Source organism: Odontesthes bonariensis, chromosome 7 (assembly GCF_027942865.1).
Source record: "Odontesthes bonariensis isolate fOdoBon6 chromosome 7, fOdoBon6.hap1, whole genome shotgun sequence".
NCBI lineage: Eukaryota > Metazoa > Chordata > Actinopteri > Atheriniformes > Atherinopsidae > Odontesthes > Odontesthes bonariensis.
The window spans coordinates 8,249,954-8,270,443 of NC_134512.1; the positions used below are offsets into that span (position 1 = coordinate 8,249,954).

General features: G+C 39.2%; 2 protein-coding genes across 3 annotated transcripts; one reads left to right on the plus strand and one right to left on the minus strand.

Annotated features, from left to right (window-relative positions):
• The first annotated feature begins 225 nt into the window (after nucleotides 1-225).
• On the plus strand, nucleotides 226-12,546 carry pllp (plasmolipin). The gene is made up of 4 exons (XM_075469342.1): nucleotides 226-855; nucleotides 9,489-9,662; nucleotides 10,039-10,149; nucleotides 11,347-12,546. The coding sequence occupies exons 1-4, from the start codon at nucleotides 691-693 to the stop codon at nucleotides 11,452-11,454; spliced, it is 558 nt and encodes a 185-aa protein (XP_075325457.1). The 5' UTR covers nucleotides 226-690; the 3' UTR covers nucleotides 11,455-12,546.
• A 370-nt stretch (nucleotides 12,547-12,916) lies between these two features.
• On the minus strand, nucleotides 12,917-20,181 carry arl2bp (ADP-ribosylation factor-like 2 binding protein). Of its 2 annotated transcripts, XM_075469340.1 has the most exons (10): nucleotides 20,028-20,181; nucleotides 19,278-19,470; nucleotides 19,056-19,154; nucleotides 18,757-18,967; nucleotides 17,152-17,221; nucleotides 16,437-16,498; nucleotides 16,027-16,133; nucleotides 15,796-15,881; nucleotides 14,993-15,089; nucleotides 12,917-13,701 (listed from the first exon to the last, which is right to left on the minus strand). In XM_075469340.1, the coding sequence occupies exons 1-10, from the start codon at nucleotides 20,105-20,107 to the stop codon at nucleotides 13,603-13,605; spliced, it is 1,104 nt and encodes a 367-aa protein (XP_075325455.1). In that variant the 5' UTR covers nucleotides 20,108-20,181; the 3' UTR covers nucleotides 12,917-13,602. The 2 variants fall into 2 exon arrangements, with proteins under 2 accessions (XP_075325455.1, XP_075325456.1); XM_075469341.1 differs by lacking the exons at nucleotides 18,757-18,967; nucleotides 19,056-19,154; nucleotides 19,278-19,470; nucleotides 20,028-20,181 and adding an exon at nucleotides 17,528-18,226 and having other exon boundaries at nucleotides 12,929-13,701.
• Nucleotides 20,182-20,490: the final 309 nt, after the last annotated feature.

The following is a 20,490-nucleotide window of genomic DNA, read 5'->3' on the forward strand; positions in this document are numbered from 1 at the left end:
AGATTTAACTCAGCACATCATTGTTTAAAATGTAGCCTCCAAGTTAAAAATGTACTGCAGCACATTCCCAATATGAGTCAATTATCAAACATGACGTAGCAGTAAATGAACTGAAATAACACGGAGGCTTGGCACAAACAATAACCTCCACACCCAGAGGGCGCCAGTGACTCAGTTTTATGCGTGTTTGTCTTCCCTTCTCCCAGTTGTCAAACATATCAATGAGTCACCCAGGTGAGTGGCCTCCGAGAGCTTTATGGGAGGTGCCAGAGATGGTAAAAGAGAGAGAGACCAAAGTGGATAGGGAGGAGATGATGAAACACTTCATATGTGTGTGTGCGGGAGTGTGAAGGAAGGAGAGACTCAACACCACCATTAGACATCTGTCAGTGCAGGTGGGAGGACTGACAGATGGATATCTGAGGTGTGACCAGAAGGATCTTCTTTAAAACTCCTGTTTTTTTCTTTCTTTAGGACTTTGTACACTTGTTTTGATGTAGTGCTTTATGTTCTGAGCAACTATAATTTGAAGATTAAGAGTCGCCGGGTGTTGTCTGAGGAGTGAAAACCTTTGGTGGAGGAAGATTTCCCACCAAAACTTTTTATTCTGAGGCTGAAGCCTTGTCTTCAGGAGTTTGTTGTTGGTGTGGCTGTTTCTGAGATAATCACCTTCAGATCAGCTGTTGGATCATGGCAGACTTCCCGTCCAAGGTTACTACAGAGACTAGCTCCCCCACCTCCCAGAGCTCCCAGCAAGGGGGAAGCAGACTCCGAGGGATGGCTGCCAACGTCACCACCATGATGGACATGTCCTTTATCCGAAGCGTCCCAGCCATCCTCATGATGATTGAAATAGTATGTGCCACTCACACTGTTAACACTTCTATCTCTACTCCTGCAGTATGCTTTTTTCTGCTCTGCTTTTTATTCAGACAACCTTCTTCTCTAGTTCAATAAGCCAAAAACAGTCAAGCATCTCAGTACTTTTGAATTTCTGATCACATATTTGGCTATAAAAAATAAATAGTATGTTTAATAACTAGAGTTTATAGCAAATGTGGCATGAACAGAAGTAACTGTGCACATTTTCAGGACTAGTTTTAGCTCTGGATTATACACTGGGTGCTCTAAAGTGCATCCACTGTAGCAGTTCTGCGCATGTGGGACCAACTCTGCATACACTGTCTCGAACTGATGTGTTTTCAACCGTTTCGAGCATGAGAAACCTTTCTTTCAGTGTGTTTTTATGTGTGTGTGTCACGGACTTGAAGGTTACAAAGTCCAAAGAGTCAGTTCTTTACCACAGCAAACATTGCTTCCAAGCTGCCTATAATGCTGTGTTTTTAGTGTCTCTGTAGTTTTTCTCACCATTACACATCAACATCACCATATTAGCATAACGCCTGTCAAGTTGTTCGTCAAGCACACTCCCTGTAACAGAGAATGAGCAGCTGGCACACAGTTTTTTCCTCGCTAGAGGTTGCTAACTCTACTAGGTCCCATCAAAGAGCAAAGTAAGTTCAAGATAGGTTATGTTTCCAGATCCAAGAGGAAATACAAGCATCTTCACGCATTCCTCAATCTGGAATCTGAACTGAAGTTTTTGTTTTTTATTAATTTAGTAGTCTTTATTTTTGTCCTGACAACAATAGAACCTTCTAAGTGTTTGCATGCTGTGCAGCTAATGAGGCCAATGTTAACTTTATCTTTATTGGTTTTCCCTTTGGCCAGAGCTTTGTCAAACTGCTATTTATGCCACCTTTTAAGCTGCAGTGCAAACTAAAAGGTATGAGCTATTAGCATTACCTGAGGGCACCTGTGTAAAAAAATCCCAATGCAACATAGCTATGTGTGAGATAGTAAGGAGTCTCTCCTTTTTTCTGGGTCAGATTCTGCTTTAAACTCCTGGTAGATAAACTCCTGGGTTACACTAGCAGGTGAAAGTTTTTGTCAATACTCACAGAATCTGGTTTTATGGCTGTAAAGCAAATATAAAGGATTGGATTTATTCACTTCCATGTCTCCCCGCTGGCAATTAGAAAAAAATGTAGGTTTAAGACTCTTCTGAATTGGCTTTTCTCTTTGAACCTTGAAGCCTTATGTTTATCTTTAATGTAGAGAATTAGAAAGTTTCTCAACATAAATGATGAATTACAAACTGTGCTAAATGAATGTTTGGGATGGATATGTGTGGCCTGGATGGGTGTGTATATCTTCATTACAAGACTATTTGATATGTATTAAAATCCAAGAAGGTTGGTGTAATTCATATACTTTAAAACACTGTTTCAGTTCAGTTGTCATTTGTTTGTCAATTACAAATTATTCAGGGAATTAAAGGTATTATTGTTACTTCATAACACAGGAAAGAATGCATTTAATAGTACTTTTATGGACTTTGTTCTTTTCTTTTATATACAAGTCTGCTGTATGTCATGTGACCAAAGTTGGCACTCTCAACCAAACTACGAGGTCATAAATCTTTGAGAACAAAATGGGAAGTAGATCCTGTAATTACCTTTGATCTTGTTGAGTTGGAGCTAATTTGTGGTTGGAAAAAAACATTTAAATCTGTGTATTTATCCTTGTTTTTGGTCTTACTTGTGCTCGCTGTAGTAGCTTTCGCCATGACATCTAACCAAGTTGGTGTTCACATCTGTCCTGCCGCTGCTGTACTCCAGCATGTGATCCAGCTGATATGCTGTTTAAAAGGTGGGCACTACCAGACCTCCCTGGTGTTTAGCTATGCTGTTGAATTCCTGTGCTATCTCAGGAGGTCAAACTTAATAAGGATAATATATTTTTTCCTCATTTCTATTCATAAAATTTAGTGAATTTATAGTTAGATTCATGATTTCAACTAAAATCCAGTTGCACTAAGAAGCTGCTTAAAAACCACCATTAAACCAAGAAGAAGAGCATTGACTCTGAGTAGGATTGGCAATAAAACCTTAGTCAAACTATTAGTCTGTATAAAATCAGGCCATAGACTTGTTTATGGTGCATACTGATGTAAAAACATCTTTCATGTCAAAATTGGTGTCCGTTTTGCCTCAGTTCTTCTTTAAAAACCCTCTTAATTGACTAAAACAGCTCCAATATTTCCTCAGAAGACTTTGAGGTGAATCAGAATCTTCTTTTGTCTTTTGTGCAGTTGTGATAGCTAAGCGACTGTAGTAATGCACGATTATCAGATAAATAATGAGTAGTGAACAAACTTTTGCTAACAGACCCCAAAATAAAACTAAATTTGTATCATATTTGGTTCACTGAAAGCAGTAATCCCCTCCCTCCTATTTAGTTTGTTTTTATCTAGCTATAATGTCAAATCTAACTGTTATAAAGTGGCTGCATCAATATGTTTTTTAAAAAGCTGAAGAACAAGAGCGGATGTATTCCAGGATCAGGCACATACACGGTTTTCTATTCATAATCTCATTCCTGAGGATTATTCAAAAGGAGACTACAATTTATAATAAGCCTTTCAAATCCCTATCAGGTATGTGGCTGCCATAAAAATATTTGCACTCTTCATCTGGTGATACGGAATTTGAATGTGTGTCAACAAGCCTCTCTTTATGCACCATAAATGTCACTGTTTATCTATCAACAAAAAAAAGAAAAAAAATGTCCGTGGCAGCAGGATAGTCCGACAGTCATTCCCAGTTAAGTCAGGAAGTAGCAAAGAGCAGAGCGATCAAAATGAAAGTGAGAAGAGTTTTGTTCGTGAGCATTTGGGACATGATCATAGGGATGAAAAGACATGACAGAAGTGATCAGGACGTGTCTCCTCTCTTTTGAGATGTATTCGCTGTAGTCTCTGTCCACGCAGAGGACATGTGACCAGCAGGATGAGGAAGAGATCTTTGTCCCCCGGAAGCCCCGTCGTCCCCTCCCATCACACGATCTCATCGACCTTCCCATTATTACACTAAACCTACAAGAACTAAAGCTCGGTCTTCAAGGACAGCGAAACCGCAGTTAATGTTCACTCTGTGCAGCACCTGTTTGTCACCTGACTGTGTTTTATGTGTTGATGTAGAAGTAAGTCCAGTACGTTCAAATTTAGCAGCACTTAGTTTCACCCCCGAGATAAGAATTCAAACTCTTACCCATTTTACAAACTTAATTTCCGGAAAAGTTTTCAAAGATGCAAAACTAACTTAAATTTATTGTTAATTTGTTTGAGCCTTTGATTACCAGATACAAAGTGCAAAGTGAAATTGTTCTCAGTCTTCTCAGAGCTCCGATCTGGTTAGAAAATCTAAAAGATCTAGTATTTGATGTCCAGCAACACTCAAAAAAAGTCGGGAGAGAAGCATGTCTACGGCTGTGTTATATCACCCTCTCTGTTGATCACACTTTTTAATTGTTTTGGAACAGAGGATGCTATTTTCTGTAGTTTTGTAAGAGGAATCTAGGTCCATTCTATCTGCTCAGCAGTCAGTGGACAAAGTTATTTGATTCTACTCTTCATGATGCTCCATACACTTTTTAAGTGGGAGATCGATATGGACTGCAAGCAAATGCACGGGGAACACATGTCTCTTCCTAAAAATGTCAGTGAATGCCTCACTGCTGAACCAGTCTGTCAGTTGTAAAGAGAGAAAGTTGTTGATTTATTTTACAACCCTTGCTTTTTTAACCCGGACTAAGAGAACTGAACACATCACACCGGTTTTAAAATCTTTACTCTGGCTTCCAGTCAGTCACAGAATAGATTTTAAAAGCCTGCTGATGGTTTACAAATCCCAAAACGGTTTAGGCCCAAAATCCATCTGTGATATGTTCAGAGAATATAAACCTAGCAGAGCTCTTAGATCCAAGGACTCAGGTCAGCTGGTCCAGTCCAGAGTCCAGACTAAACATGGAGAAGCAGCATTTAGCTGTTATGCTGCAAACAAGTGGAACAAACTGCCAGTGGAGATTAAACTTTCACCAAATGTAGACATTTTTAAATCCAGGTTAAAAACATTTCTTTTCTCATGTGTCTATGTATGAAATCTGCACGATATCTTTTAATTTATCTGGACTGTTGCTTGTTTTTAAATTATTTTATTTGTTTCTCTCTATATTCTTTTGGGCTTTTTATGCCTTTATTATAGGACAGTGAAGAGAGACAGGAAGCAAGGGGCAGAGAGAGGGAAGTAACACGCAGCAAAGGGCCGTCCGATGCGGGATTCGAACCGGGGCCAGCTGCATGAGGACTATAGCCTCTGTACATGGAGCGTCTGCTGTACCCACTACGCCACAGACTGCCCCTCTTTTATGTATTTTTAATGCTTCTTCCACTCCCTGCTGCAATGCTTTTATTAACTCTGGCTCGTATGTGGTTATTATGATCACAAAGCCACCTGAGGACTGGAGGGTCGTGGCCTCAAAGGTTTCCCATCATGGCCTTTACGCAGTGAGATTTAGCTAAACTCTTCAAATCTTTTCACAATATTATTCTCTGTAGATGCTGAAAGACGGGACTTCTTTTCTGTTTTGCATAGGGAAATATAATAATGTTTTTTCAACTGATCGATGATCCTCTCAAAGAGTTTGGTACAAAGTAGGAAGCCCAGCCCTAAGCCTTCAGTGGAAGCCCCTTTTACACCCAGTCACTACTTGATTAGAATCAGTGTTGCTTGTTTATTCCATAAACCTTTCCGTCTTTCTTTGCCTCTTTCTGAACTTTTTTTGTGTGTGTTCACACAAATTATATCATAATTCATATCATGGGTATTATATCATAGATTTGTCTAACATTTGTAAATACAACAAAGTTGGTCAGTGGTGACATCAAAAGTAATTTCCTATGAACTCGTGTTCAATTTTTGTTGTACTTTACAAAAAGTCCCAACTTTTATGGAAAGGATGTTTATATTCATTGTATCCAGGGTTGTGGACAGGCCACTAGTCTATTGCAGGGCTTATTTAAACTTAATTTAGTCATTTTTAACAGTTGTTTTACAAATGGCACGAACAGATGGCACCTTATCAACTTAAATATATGAGTTTATTTCTTACACTGAAGCAGAGTCAGATGGGATATAGTCTTGCCATGTATGAAAATGATGGACTCACACTGTCCCAAAGGTTAATAGGAAGTGAATATTACCTCTTGATTGTAAAACAAAGTTAGTGAGTAATTTAAACAGGCTTAAGTGGCTGCCATAAAAGAGAATCCATAAAGGCTTCCTCTCTGAACTCTTTTATTTGGCTCTAAATCTGCAGTTTTATGTTGGCTACTTGGATGTAAATCAACGCAACGCTGGCACATATAAAGAATAAACTGTAAAACGGAGGCACGTTTTACACCTCATGCTGCTGCAGATCCACTTTAGCATTCATGTTTCTGGAAACCTGACCAAACCAAGTCCAATATTCAATCTGCTTTTAGTCTTCATCAACAATCTCTTTGACTGCTGGATGCTCCTGTGTGTTCACCAGCTGCGGTTAGGTGTGGGGCAGACAGTTCACACTGAACAGCGGTGTCAGTTACATGCCTGCTGCTGTTCAGTGTTTCATTTGTGATACTGCAGCATATAACGAGTATAGCACAGAGAAGAACCTTCATATTAAAAACCTGGAATGTCAGATATCCGATTTGAGCCGGAGCTTGATCGCAATATCGTTGGAGATTTAAACCTTCCTGTTGTAGGACTGTGGGTCTCTTCAAGAAAAGTACCTGATGGACGATAAAGTAATTAACTGTGTTATTGTAGCAGAGCTTTAGTTTTGAGAGATTATTCTTAAGTGCTGCTGTCATTATTAGAATTTTCTGGCTCCTGACAACTGACCTTTGTTGGTGTAGATGAGCATCTGCGTATCCAGTTTTGGGATCATATGATTCTCACATCCATCCACATCCATCCTTAACTGCAGTCCCTCTGTTCCATGTGACCTATGGGACAGTATTTACTGGTTTGTCAATAAAATTTCAACCATCCCTTTGAACCCCCTCCATTATTTCTGCTTACTACTTAGCAACACCAGTACATTTGCTCTGTTATTCAGCAGACACTTTCATTCAAAGCCATCTTCCAAAAGAGAAACAACAATCAAGCTTCAACCCAGTAATAAACCCCGGTATATAAGTGCTAAATCTATTTCAACACCTTTAACTGAATAGTTGCCATTTTTGAGATGACACAAAAGTCCTGTTGCACTGGACACCTTCCATATAAGACTGGAGGGAAAGGTGTGAATGCCCTACTCAGTGTGTCTCAATCATAGAAATCCAACTTGGAAACTATTTATGATAGTGATACCCATGCCGGTTTGTTTCAGCCACTAGTTGATGTAAAGTACAATACAGCTCAATATAATAAACTTTCAACACAATCTGTGAAGAGTACAACATACAAATAATATCAAGAAATTACAGAATTAATTGTAGTGACCATCCATTCATTTTCTATACCTGCTTAATTTCCGGGGGGGGGGGGCTGGAGCCTATCCCAGCTGTCATTATGCAAAAGGTGGGGTACACCCTGCCAGTCCATCACAGGGCCACACAGAGACAAATAACCACACACTCACTCCTAAGGACAATTTCTTTAGAGACACCAATTAACCTGACATGCATGTTATTTTGGACAGTCGGAAGAAGCCGGAGTACCCGCAGAGAACCCACGCCTACACAGGGAGAACATGCAAACTCCACACAGCAAGGCCCCAGCCTGGAGTTGAACCTTGAACCCTCAAGCTGTGAAGCAGCAGTGCTAACCACCACACCACCATGCAGCCTTATTGTAATGTGTACATTGGCTGTAGGCTAATCAAAGCTAGTCCATTTAAATGCAAAAGTACAGAACAAAAGGGCAAAGAGACCAAAAATGTCTCAATTGTTTCTTAAACATCTTTTTATCTACTTCACTACACGCGGTCATTTGCCTTCAGTGTTTGATTCGTGATACAGCGATTAGGCTCCTGTTTCAGTCCTCCAGCTCCTTATGTAATATTGATTAGTCATATATCCTACATAATGCATCATAAAATCCACCTGCAAACTGGGACAAATGTTGGAATTCAAGCCTTATCTCACTAGAAGCATAAACATGGCTCAGCATTTCACTCACTTCTTTTGTCTTGAGACTGTTTTATTGCAAAAAGCAATAAAAGGTTGGTGACATGTGCTGTTCAAAGTCCACTGTGTCCTAATTGTTTTTTTAAAGACCTTTAGCAGGCTCAAAGCATGACGATAATCTGTTTATAGTTTCATATTAACTTTTTTCAAAACAAGTTATAGTTATTTGCTGTTCCTGCTTTTCAGAACAGGCATCCTTATTAAGATAGGTGCCTTATAAAGGTCATCTTTAAAGGCCCACTGTGTCTGTGTTTGTATCAAAGTGAAACATGAGCTCTGCATACATAATGGCCTGTCCTTTCAGGTCCGTTCTCTTGGGACAGAAGCAGAGAGACTTGCATGGAGGAAAATAGACAAGCCCTGTGTGGCTTCAGTCTGAGTGATGCTCCTGTCTCTTAGTCTGTATAGTGGCATTTTATTTTAAGTTTATGCAAACAATAACAATAAAACTGATTGAGTTAAAGGAACACTTCAGGACTTTTTTTGCTATTTTCTCTATTTATATTGTCTCTACTTTATTTATAAAGCACAAAAATCTTTGTAATCTGGCTCATACTGCAGTGTTTCCCTTTTCCGATTGGCAAAACTCCAAATTTTGATTTTTCTACAACTGCCTTGAGTAAAACATTCTCTGAATATTTTAATGCTAATATGTACTGTAGTCTTTGTAATTTTATGTTACAAACCTCATTCTGAAATTTCTTCACAATTTGTAGAAGCATATTTTTGCAGATTGCTGAGCCTCTGCCCATCTTTACTTCTGAGAGACTCTGCTTCTCTAAGGTGCTCTTTTTATACCCAATCATGTTACTGACCTGTTCCCAATTAACCTGGTTGGCTTAAACACGTTCCTCTTGTTGCTTCTTTATAGCACTACTTATTTTTATAGCTTTTTCTTGCTTAACGTTTTTAAGATGTGTTGCTGCCTTAAAATTCAAGATGAGCTAATATTTTAAAGAAATAATCAGCGTTTAGCATTTTAAGAACAACAGTAAATCAGCTTATTTAGACTTATCATGAATAGATACATGTAACATAAGCTCCACCATAATAATAACAATAATAAGCACTGCATCGTGTAGTTTTTGCAGTGTGCCTTTGCACTTTTGCACAGAAAGAGGACTATACATGTTCTTATAGGCACTATGTAAGTACAGACCATATGAGTAAGTTAGGAATATGTGATAATATTGTTTTAGGATGCAGGAATACTTTGTGAATGTTTCCTTTAACATCTGTATTAGCATGCAGTTGTCTGAGGTAAAGGGGATCAATTCGTATTCCCACCCCACTGATAAACACACTATTTTTTTAAATGTTATATGTTTTAAAATGTCTTTGCTTCGTGTACTGAATGTTGATATTTCACACTTTAATCTCCCTCTACCCTGCTTGGTCTGTCTCACCTCTTTAGGTTCTGGGGTTGCTCCACTGGGCGCTGATAGCCGGCTCAAACTACACGAGGGTGCCAGCATATGGCTGGGTGATGTTTGTGGCCGTTACTCTGTGGATCCTCACCACTATCCTCTTCTTTATGATCCTATTCAACATCCCACGGAGACTGGTTTTTGTCCCCTGGTTGATGACGGTAGGAAATATCCCATCCGAAAAAAAAGGTTAAATAAAACTGTTTTAGATTTGATTTTTTTTTTTAAATAACATGGACACGACTTGTTTTATCCCATTCTCACTTGTTGTTTGCTTTGGTGTTAACATTAAACTCATAGTTTGGCTTGAAATAGAGAAAATGTTCCTGACAAAATGTCAATATGTAATGAGCTGGAAGGGAGAACAGACTCTTCTTTCAAGAGATGTAAGATCATTCCTGCAACTGGAATTTAAGTCGTTGTGCATTTGAAATATGGTGCGTGAGCACAGGGAATAAAGCAAGTATTGAAACTGAAATGTTTACCGTCAGAGAAAAAAAATGATTTGATGTGTGTGTGTTTCTCCTCTTCTGATAGGTGATGGTGTATAATGGCGTTGCCGCAGTTCTCTATCTCACCGCTTTCCTGGCTAACGCAGCAACTGTGACGTCCTTTGTTCATTTCTACGGACACATAGCAGCCGCTTCAGTAAGATACCAACACCACTCACACTAACTTACCTACAGAAATATGCAAAAACAGTCAGTCAATGAACCTGCAAAAGACAAATCTCTGATGGAGGACAGCAGAAAACAATCATGGCCCAGAGAGTCTTTCATTCATGTGTTCCTTCATGTGACCTCCTGACCCAGTATGAACCTTCCAGACCCCTCAGGTCATCTGGATCCGGTCTTTTATCAGTTCCCAGAGTCAGAACCAGACATGGAGAAGCTGCGTTCAGCTTCTATGCTCCACGTGTCTGGAACAAACTCCCAGAAAGCCTCAGATCAGCTGAAACACTCAGTGTATTTAAGTCCAGGTTGAAGACACACCTATTTTCAGCTGCGTTTCAATAAAGCTCCAAATCTGAAGCTTGAGTTTCAAAACTTAATCACATTTTAACGACTGATTTTATTTATCTATTGTTCTTATTTCTTTCTTTTTTGTTTAAAATTTAAATCATGCTTTTTATTTCTATTTATCTGTAAAGCACTTTGAATCGCCTTGTTGTTAAATTGTGCTATACAAATAAACTTGCCTTGCCTTCAATCACTAGTTCTAACTGCCACCAGTGTTGCTGCTGGTACGTTGGCTCATCTGAGCTGTAGCAGCTACACACACCTTAAATACAAGTATGTGTAAGACAGAATATGATGAAGGGAAAACTTTAAAAAAAAATCAAATTAAAGTTGGGTTATTTACATACATACTGAAGAAATTTTAAGACAGAGAGTCATCCACAGTCAGGTGGATGGAGGGAAGAAGATGGAAACTAGAGATCACTAATGTGCTTTACAGTCTTTTACAGAGACTGAAGTCCATCCTGATTTACAGCTACGGCAGCATTTAGCACACGGTTCCACCCACACGTACACTCAGCCCTGGACTCCTTCATATCTGAGCTTCTCTTATCAGATTTTACTGTCTCTGAGGCACAAAAATGGAGAGACACTAACATTTTCCTGGAGATAAAGGCCCATTAGTTGATGCTTAAACGTTTTCAGATCACAAGGAACTGGAAGCGTAGATAGGTATGAGTGCATAAAGTTGTAATATATCTCTGATTTATGTCACAAGCCGTAGATACGTGACTTTTTCTCTGCCTCCGGATGTAAAGTAAGAGGCGTAACTTCCGCTTTGTGCCTCTCTCACCTCATGTCAATGTCTCTCTGTCTGTCTGTCCAGTTTTTTGGTGCTGTGGTGACTCTGGTGTATGGTGCCAGTGCGTACTTCTCCTATTTGGACTGGAACGGTGATGGAGGAAATGCTGCCACCAGCACAGTGCCGACCTAGGACTCCGTAAAAGCCATCGTGCTCCTGGAAGAACAGTTCAGCGTTGATGCTCACCTACCAACACTGTCACTTGACTATTAATACTGTGAAAACCCAAACCCTAATCTTAGCTGAATGACAGCGTCAACAAGCTGCAACCCGTTCCAGATGGAAGTCATTTATGCATTACTTCTCTGTCATTTATTATTCTTAGTAACACAATGTCAATGCCAATGTCAATACTGGGGACTCTATTTTACTTCTCTGTGGCCTTTAATAATCCTTGGTTAAGCAATAGTTATGTAAAAGTCTTAAAATTCCCCTTCTTGCTATGACAAATATGGAGATAGTTGGAGGCAGCTTCTTAGCTTAGAATGAAAACAGGATAGAAAGGTGAACAAAAACCCTACTAGCACCTTTAAAACTTTCTAATTAACCTGTTGGATCAGAAGTAGCGAGTTGGTGTTTTACAAGGTGTTATGTGCTGGGATAACTTTATGCTTTGGCCAGAAGCAGCGACCTCCTGGAGTCTTGTCCCAGGAAAGACTTGTGACAAGACTCCAGGAACCCAGCTGGTAAATATCCTGTAAAATTGCAACATGGTTTTACACTTAGGTTTTACTGCAGATAAGACAAACCGGAGGTGCTGGTAGATTGAATTTGTTATCTTTGTTATCAGGTATCATTGATAGAGGTAGAAATCTTCACATTTCAGTCTCTTAAAAAAACTACTGCCTGAAAGCAAGTTCACGTCGATTTTTTACATTCCAAAGATAGTAAAATGTTTAGAAATTCAAACAATGAATGTGGGTTAGATAACTTAAAAGGGAATTAAAGAGCGACGACATTGCGTGCTCTTTCTCCGTCTCATGTAAACATCCCGTTTGCACCCTGAAATGAAACATGTTTCAGTTCATTTGATGTGGAGGGGAAGCTGAATTCGAGCCCCCGGTTACTGGAACTACTTTCAAACTTCTTTAAATTTACACTTCAAGGACGTGGATGTTATGTGGACTTTTGTGTCCGGCAGAAAATTAGTTTATTTTGTATTTTTTTGTTTACTAGGCCTTCTCAGCCACTATTTTCAATAAATGCTAAGTTTTTTTGACACAAGTGTTCCTGACGGAAGCTCCTTCATTCTTAATTCTTCATGCACGTCTTTGGAAGGAAATCATTGACTCACAGTGTGACAATGCGATGAAAATATTGATTAAAAGCATTTAAAATGCTCATTTGTAGGATTGTTGATGCATCCTGAAGTGGATGCGAAGATTTGAGTCCTTTAATGATCCCACTGCTGCTCCCCAGATGTCCCAACAGATTTTATTTTTTAATATAACCCCAAGTTATATGAAAAACTGTTCATCTCCTGTTGTACTTTATAAAAATGTGTCTTTTTGTGCCAAGAATCTGAATATTAGCGATAAGTGCTGGTGCTCAGCCATGCCCTCGTATGAAAACAAAGGCTTCAACGTAAGTTTTTTTATTTGTTTATTTGAAAATATTTTTTCTTTACAAACATCGTGACAAAAACAGTATTTCACCGGCGACGTAAACAGTTTTTAAGAATGAAATCTGCAATGTCAAAGTAAAAAAACACCTTGACACTGTACTGAAAACTAATTTTAGACACACACACACACGCAGAATATTTACATTAAAGATCCCTTCCACAGGCATTAGTGTGACTGCTGACAAAATAATTTAAATGTTCATATAACATATATTAATTCTACTATTGACAAAAAAGAGATTTTTAACAGTCTATGACGGCTAACATGGGCCTGCTTTAAAGGGATTTGTTGATGTGTTATATGTGCTATACACAAAGCAGAAAGGATGAAAAAAGGTCTTATTATTGGATTACATGTGACTAAGAGGATGATTGTAAAGTCAGGATTCAGACCACGTCACATGCAAATTCCAGTTTAAGAAATGTTGTTTTTATATGGAATTGTTTGGATGTTTCTTAGAAAAAGCCTAAAATCTTTCATCTAATAGTAATAACTGCACAGAGGCTCAGCCATCCCACTCAACATATAAAAACCAGCTGCTGTCATTCGTGCAGATTTAAGTGGAGCGGATCCCCACATTAACACTTTTCTGCAGGCCTGCGGACACACAGCTTTACATCTAAATATGAGGGAAGAGGCGGTTTGGGTAAGGGTGTCACTGGGATTGAGTGGAGCCAGCGTGCTTGCAGCCTGCAGGGATCAGAGACGTGATCACCAGTCCCTGACTCAGGCCCAGCCCTCGGCCCTCCTTTGACTGGAGAGAAAGGTTAACGCAGACAGAATTAGTGCAAAGTACCACACACACACATGCAGTGAAAGCTCTCAGAGCCTTTCAAGTTTCCCACATTCTGTTATTCTTTCTTATCAATGTTAACACATTCCTCCACAAAAACAGGTCCCTGGAATGTTCTAAAAGTATTCAGACCCTTCACTTAGTGCTCGGTTGAAGGTCATCTGGTGGCAGCGGTAGCCTCAAATCTTCATAGCAAAGAACCTACTTTGTACTTTTATTTTTTGGTGGAAATATTTATGTTCAGGACTGTTTTATATATTAGTCTCCCAGTTCCTGTTGCAGAAAAACATCCCCATCGGTGTGTTGAAGATGCCTGAAAACAAATAGCTCATTCTTCGCTTCATCAGATCAGATGCTTCTTGTAGTCTGGTCATTCAGACACTTTTGTGAGGTCTTAGTAAGGAAAGGCCTCTGTTTGCTGATTCTACTTTAGGGACCTGAATAATTGGATGGTGCACAAATTCTGTAAGATTCTGTTATCGCCAAAAAGTCATTGTGAATTTGGTCTCAAGCTCACCTCCATCTGAGCATCATAAAGAACTTTTGCACTTCTGGTCACCTTAAATGCTCTTGTATTCTTTCTTAGCCCTGTGCTTTGACATAAACCTTCTTCAGTTGACAGCTTTCTTTATCTAATGGGTGGAGTTTCATTTTTACAAACACATCAGTTGTTAGACCATTTATATACAGTTCTGTGTGTTACTGCAGGTCCAGTTAATTAGATTAGGCATAGGTGAACTCCAGCCAAGTTATAGAAGACGACCATCGATGGGACCAGAGCGCAGCAGCAAGAGTCAAAACAAATAATCTGATTACTTTGGAAATTAAACATGTCAATTAAAATACACTCAAGTAATATGTTTATGAATTACTGTGTATAGATCAATAAATTATTTTATTTATTTTTTTTTAAACAGTCTATGTTGATGAAAGATGAAAACAACAAAATGTGGAAAAGTTTAAAGGGTCCAAAAACCTTCCTTTGGTATTGTGCAGGACAGGAACTTAGTTTAAAGCGGTTATCAAATAGAAACAAAAGTCACTTTTTTTAACGTATTTATCCATTTTCGATATTTCGATATTAGCTTAATTCAGCCAATTCGAGATTCAAGATTGACCTCAGGCTCACGTATAACAAAGAACCAACCTATAAGATTCAAACTTGTGGAATACGCTAAGTGTCAATGTGCCGATAAAACAGAAACAGAGAATCGTTGCTTTTAACATATTCTTCATTTAACTGTATACTCACAGCTCTGTATTCTAGAAACATCTCTTTAAAGGCCATGAAGTCTGTGAACGTCAGCAACATGTCAAAGATGTCACCTGAGACTTCGTCTTTGTGCTGCCTGCAGAGAAGGGAGACATAACGGCTACAGTCCAACTGTCATAAAACACGAACCTCCCACATATTTCTCCTCAGCACATTTCATAGACCTGATTGGAAAATGTAACCAGGTCCAGGAAAAATGGTTGGAGAAAAATCCAATGAAAACCCGACCAAACGAAGCTGATGTGGGTCTGTGGTAGCGAAGAAGAAATTCTACAAAATGTGCATTAAGTACAACCTTTGTTTCATGGAAGCTACATCATAAACATCACATTAGCATGAAAACAGTTGAATGTCACTTTAACTGTTGAGGCCATAAGATTTTGTTGGACAGAATTATCTCCTTCCCTTTTAGAAAAGACTCCAGTGTTTCTTTGCTAAAGAAGTTAATAAAAGAAGCATTAAAGCTCATTTCGTTAGCATTTAGGAAACTCAACCAGCTCTCATTGTGGCTCCCATTTAGGTATTTATGGGTGATTTCACCCCGCTAGGAACCTTCCTAAGCAAAAAAGACTATTCAAATGGACCCGATGTCAATCTGATCACATTTTCTGTGAATGTGTGCCACCTTGTGGTCACTTGTAAAATAACACTTCTTATGAGCAGCAGGTGCATAAACCAGACGAGTTATTCAGTGGCTGTGACACCATTTTGTCTCACCAAATAAATCTATGACTGAGGTGTTGGAAGAGGGAAACAGCTCGTGTTGTGTTGTCACAGCTTACATGAGTAGCTCTATGAAGGTCTTCATGTTGAAACTGGGGACCCTCTCCATCAGCTGCTGCTCCAGGTGTTTCTCCAGCAGCTCAACCTACACAACATTCCCAAGCCAAGATTTAACTTCCTTACTGTACGAAACATTTGAAATGCAAATAAGACTTTAAATACTACAAGGTGCATAACTGTGGCTGGATGCGAGTGTTCAACTGGACACAGTGAGATGGTCAGCCACTCACATATTCGTTAAAGATTGGTGTGTAGCAGAGCTTGTTCTCATCGGAGTCATCAAACTCCAGGTAGTGTCTGTCCATGAAACCCTGCTGAAGCTGCTGGAAGTCTTCCTCTAAAATGTGGAATAACGTAACTTCACTATTTACTGGTGACACACTGAAGATTTCTATGCTGTCCAGTAATTTACAGAAAATATATTAATTTTATATTTACTATAGAAGCATTTTCCATGTCATGCATTTCTAGCTGTGGCCACACAAACTAAATGTGTTGCAATTTTCCTTCACGCGTTACTGATTCAGTTAGCCTGAACCCCAGTTTTAATTTATCTGCATAATATATGCAAGGAAATGGTACTTTTCTCACACCCAGTGGCTGGACTCATTTTCCAAGCAATGAAAATCAGTAATCCTACCAATGATGATGTCTTCTATACAGCCAATAACAGCATCGAAAGCTGTGTCTGCAGCTGATGAACTGGACAGAGAGAGCAGAAACAAAAATCACAAACAAAGCCCACCAGTACATGAAATACAAGTGAAATCTTCCATCATCTCAAAATATCAAAGTATTTAACCCATCCAGAAAATAATATGTACCAATATGTAGAGTATCAGTGATATTGGTGGTGGGAGGTGCCTTTACTGAGCCCCAGGGATACCAAAAAACAAAACCCCACCCTTCAGTGTGGAGTTTGCATGTGCACACTGTTCTCTCCGGGTATTTCGGCTTCCTCCCACCATCCAAAAACATCCATGTTAGGTTAATTGGTGACTCTAAATTGAACCTAGGGGTGAGTGCGAGTGTGAATGGTTATTTATCCTGTTTGTCTTTGTGTGGCCGTGTGATGGACTGGTGACCCTGGTTCTCACCCACGGCCCTGAACTGCATTAAGCAGTATTAATTTTGAGTCTTGACAGCAAATCTTAAGTAAATTAAAAAAGAACTGAGGACAACAACAGGCAGGTCTTCCAGGTCCACACAAGGTAAACCTTTAACAGTTGGTTGTTTATTTGAACAAAAAGCAGGTAGTCACATACAGTAAAAAACCATGTTCTAAGTAGAAAGCGTTAAAGAAAATCTAATATTGTCAACCCCAAAGTGCTCAAGAACAGCACCGGACAACTCACCTGGAAGCAGCAAAGAGTTCTTCGTTGACATCGCCCATTTCTACTATGTTCTCCGCACAGCTTTGGACACCTGTTGAGGGAGAAAAGACAATGCCGTAGCTCTAAAATAAAACAGCCCACCTTTAGACGCCACATTTAACAATACAGATTATATTAACACTGAAGCACCCACCATTCAGTGAGAATAAATTAACTTGATCCGTCGTTGCCGAATAATAACGTTTCTTAGGTGTCGCTGCTAGTGACAGACTTGCTAACGTTTCCTGATTTTATTAAATTAAATTAAACGCGAGCTATCGGCTACATTTTCCTTTTTTTTTTTTCATATTTACACATTTCTTGAGCTACATTTGTAATATGCAACAGAGTCACTTACTTATTTCCTGGACGTCCATATCGTAACAATTAAAGGTTAGTCGTTGGATGCTTTAAAGCGAACGTAAAGTTGTTGCCAAGGAAACAGCGATTACATGTGCCGCTTTACGTCCCGTCCGGTAGAACAAAATATGTGCACTTTGGTTCCTATCTGACAACTCAATGATAAAAAAATAAAAATAAAAACTCAAATCCGGTATATTACGAGGACTTTCGAGTTTATGATACGGGAGCATTACTTAAATAACATAAATCTAACCTTTAATGTAAGTCTTTGATACTTTAAATACAGCTATTGGCTGTCATTTCAAGGTATGTGTTAACATTTCTACACTTTTTGTCATCAAGTCAGTGGCTCCCATTATCACTCGTGTATGAGACAAAGTATTAAAAATTTCACAAGGCTGTCAAACAAAAGAACCACATTAACATAGATTTATTACAAATATCACAATATTTGTAATATTGACGTAAAACGTCGCCGCCATATTGCTAGCGGAGTCATTTGGACCAGAGGTCTGTCAAACAAGCGCAAGTTGCTGGGAGCATCGGTTTTTCTGGATAAAAATCACGATTGTCTTACATTTTGCAACCGATTTCACTGAGTCGTTTTTACATTCAAGGGTGTATGATCTACGTGGAGTACCCCCCAAAAGATTTGTCTCAATGTTTGAATCTTTGAATCTCGCTAATTAGGCTATAACCTCCATAGTAGACACATGTGCATATGTCTATGATAATCGCTGATAGACGCTCACTTTTCTTGTACTTTCTTGTACTTTTCTTGTTAGATCTGAAATGCAGATAGCACAGAGTAATTAGTAAGTGCCTGAAAGAGTATGCTGTTCTGCAATGAATTCCCTTATGAAAACAGCCATAATGTGTTTATTCCGACACAAAGGGGAGGTCTAGCTTGAACAGGCCTATGGCTAGGTACAATATGAATGCTAATATATCTTGTTGTGGCTGTGGACAAAAGGCAACAATCAGAGTCTAATTGCTCCATCTTCAAGACACAAAATAGCCAGGAACCATGGCTGATAGGTGTTTATGGTCGATGTTTAGAGCCATCAGTCATGGTTCCTGGCTTTTCTGTGTCTTAAGCTAGAGCTATAAGACTCTGATTGTTGGCTTTTGTCTGTGCCAGATGCTATTCAAACTATGAATGGGGGCATATTGTAGACGTCAGGTATTTGGAGTTTAGGTCTGATACATGAAATTCAATGTTACCTGAGTATAACTCAAGCCTCTCTTTCAGCTCTTCATTTATGAGGTCCTTCCCCCTAAGATCCTCCAGAAGACACTGCACTGTTTTCTTTGTCCTCCGTTCTCGGGCCTTTGTGTTCGCCATCTCTTTCTCTAGACTCTCCACCCTAGCCAAGGCTTCACTGAGTCTAGTCTTTAGTAAAGTGGGAGACGGAGGCAATGCATAGGTGTGTTCCTAGTAGAGAGAAGGAAGAAAATGTAAGTAATGTTCATGATGCCATGATGCTCACTGCTGTTTGGGGCATAGCTATATGAATACTCACAAGGTAGGTAGGTAAAGGTTCAGTGTCTCGCTGAGAACAGTCAATTAACAGGCTCACTTCAGCCTTCCTAGAGGCTTGTGTAGTCCTGGTTGCCACTTTCTAAAATAGAAGAACAAAATACTTTAAAACGACTTGAACAGGTGTAAGTCATTCATCATTCATTGTCATTAAAAAACACACACAAAATAAAACCATTTTCAGCAAGCTTAGTGATTCACCTACTCTTTTGAGATGAGTTGGGAAACTGAACACTGATGGTATAGTTCCATCCCTGAGCCTGACGGTCTGGCCTGTCCTGTCGAAATGCTCTGGCTGAAAGTGTTGACTACAGAGCATGGACCTTTCAGTGGCGGAAAAGTTTTCCCTTTTTACAGCAACTTCCCACTGCCTCCTCATCAGCTTATCTTTGGGAAACCTTAAAAGGGGTGAGAAAGGGTAGCTCGCCAGTCAGTCAGATTCATAATACAGGTGCATCTAAAAAACGCAAATACTTGATTTTCTGCCGAGTGACTGACATGCAGGTGCATCTCAAAAAAAGATGCATTTTTTTCGTAGTTTCATTCATTAAGTGACACCTTCATATATAGTAGAACCATTACACAAACAGTGGCATGTTTCAATTCTTTTTTGTTTTAATCTGGTCACTTTTTGAAACAAATAACATAACAAATTAACCTGACTAGGATACTCTATTCTGAGATGCACTTGTCGCTCAGCCGAAACACGTTTTTCCGTCGCAACCATTAATGCTATATAAATACATTATACATACATTGTAATTACTGACAAGCAAGCAACGGTAGATTACACATATACCCTATATTTCTCGCCAATATTATCCTCTGTTCACGTTTGACGTTAGTCTGATTCTAGTGGCACCTGTTATTAGCTCTCAACATAATACATACTTTATGAAACATAACATACTTTTATAATGGCAAAATAGGAATACAAACAATTGTTCAGTCTTACTTGTGAAAGGTAATTCCTCGCGATCTTGATTCTAGCGTTCTGATGGTAGAGCATCCCCATGCTGAGCAGGACGTAGGCATCTTGACGCAAATGACCGCAAATGACTCCGCTAGCAAGATGGCGGCGACATTTAACGCGACCCAGAGGCGAAAGGGGCGTCTACCTATGGTCGGATGCTTTAAAGCGAACGTAAAGTTGTTGCCAAGGAAACAGCGATTACATGTTCCGCTTTACATCCCGTCCGGTAGAACAAAATATGTGCACTTTGGTTCCTGTCTGACAACGATCAATGATTAAAAAAAAACTCAAATCCGGTATATTACGAGGACTTTCGAGTTTATGATGCTGGAGCATTACTTAAATAACATAAATCTAACCTTTAATGTAAGTCTTTGATACTTTAAATACAGTTATTGGCTGTCATTTCAAGGTATGTGTTAACATTTCTACACTTTTTGTCATC

Excerpts from the sequence above, each read along its gene's own strand:
- pllp (XM_075469342.1), top strand. The coding sequence starts at position 691 with ATGGCAGACTTCCCGTCCAAGGTTACTACAGAGACTAGCTCCCCCACC. Across the intron at positions 9,663-10,038 it reads TTGTCCCCTGGTTGATGACG|GTGATGGTGTATAATGGCGT; the intron begins GTAGGAAATATC and ends CTCTTCTGATAG. Across the intron at positions 10,150-11,346 it reads GACACATAGCAGCCGCTTCA|TTTTTTGGTGCTGTGGTGAC; the intron begins GTAAGATACCAA and ends CTGTCTGTCCAG.
- arl2bp (XM_075469340.1), bottom strand. The coding sequence starts at position 20,107 with ATGCCTACGTCCTGCTCAGCATGGGGATGCTCTACCATCAGAACGCTA. Across the intron at positions 15,882-16,026 it reads CACCAATCTTTAACGAATAT|GTTGAGCTGCTGGAGAAACA; the intron begins GTGAGTGGCTGA and ends AATGTTGTGTAG. Across the intron at positions 13,702-14,992 it reads TGTTTCTAGAATACAGAGCT|TCAAAGGAGGGCCGAGGGCT; the intron begins GTGAGTATACAG and ends CTTTCTCTCCAG.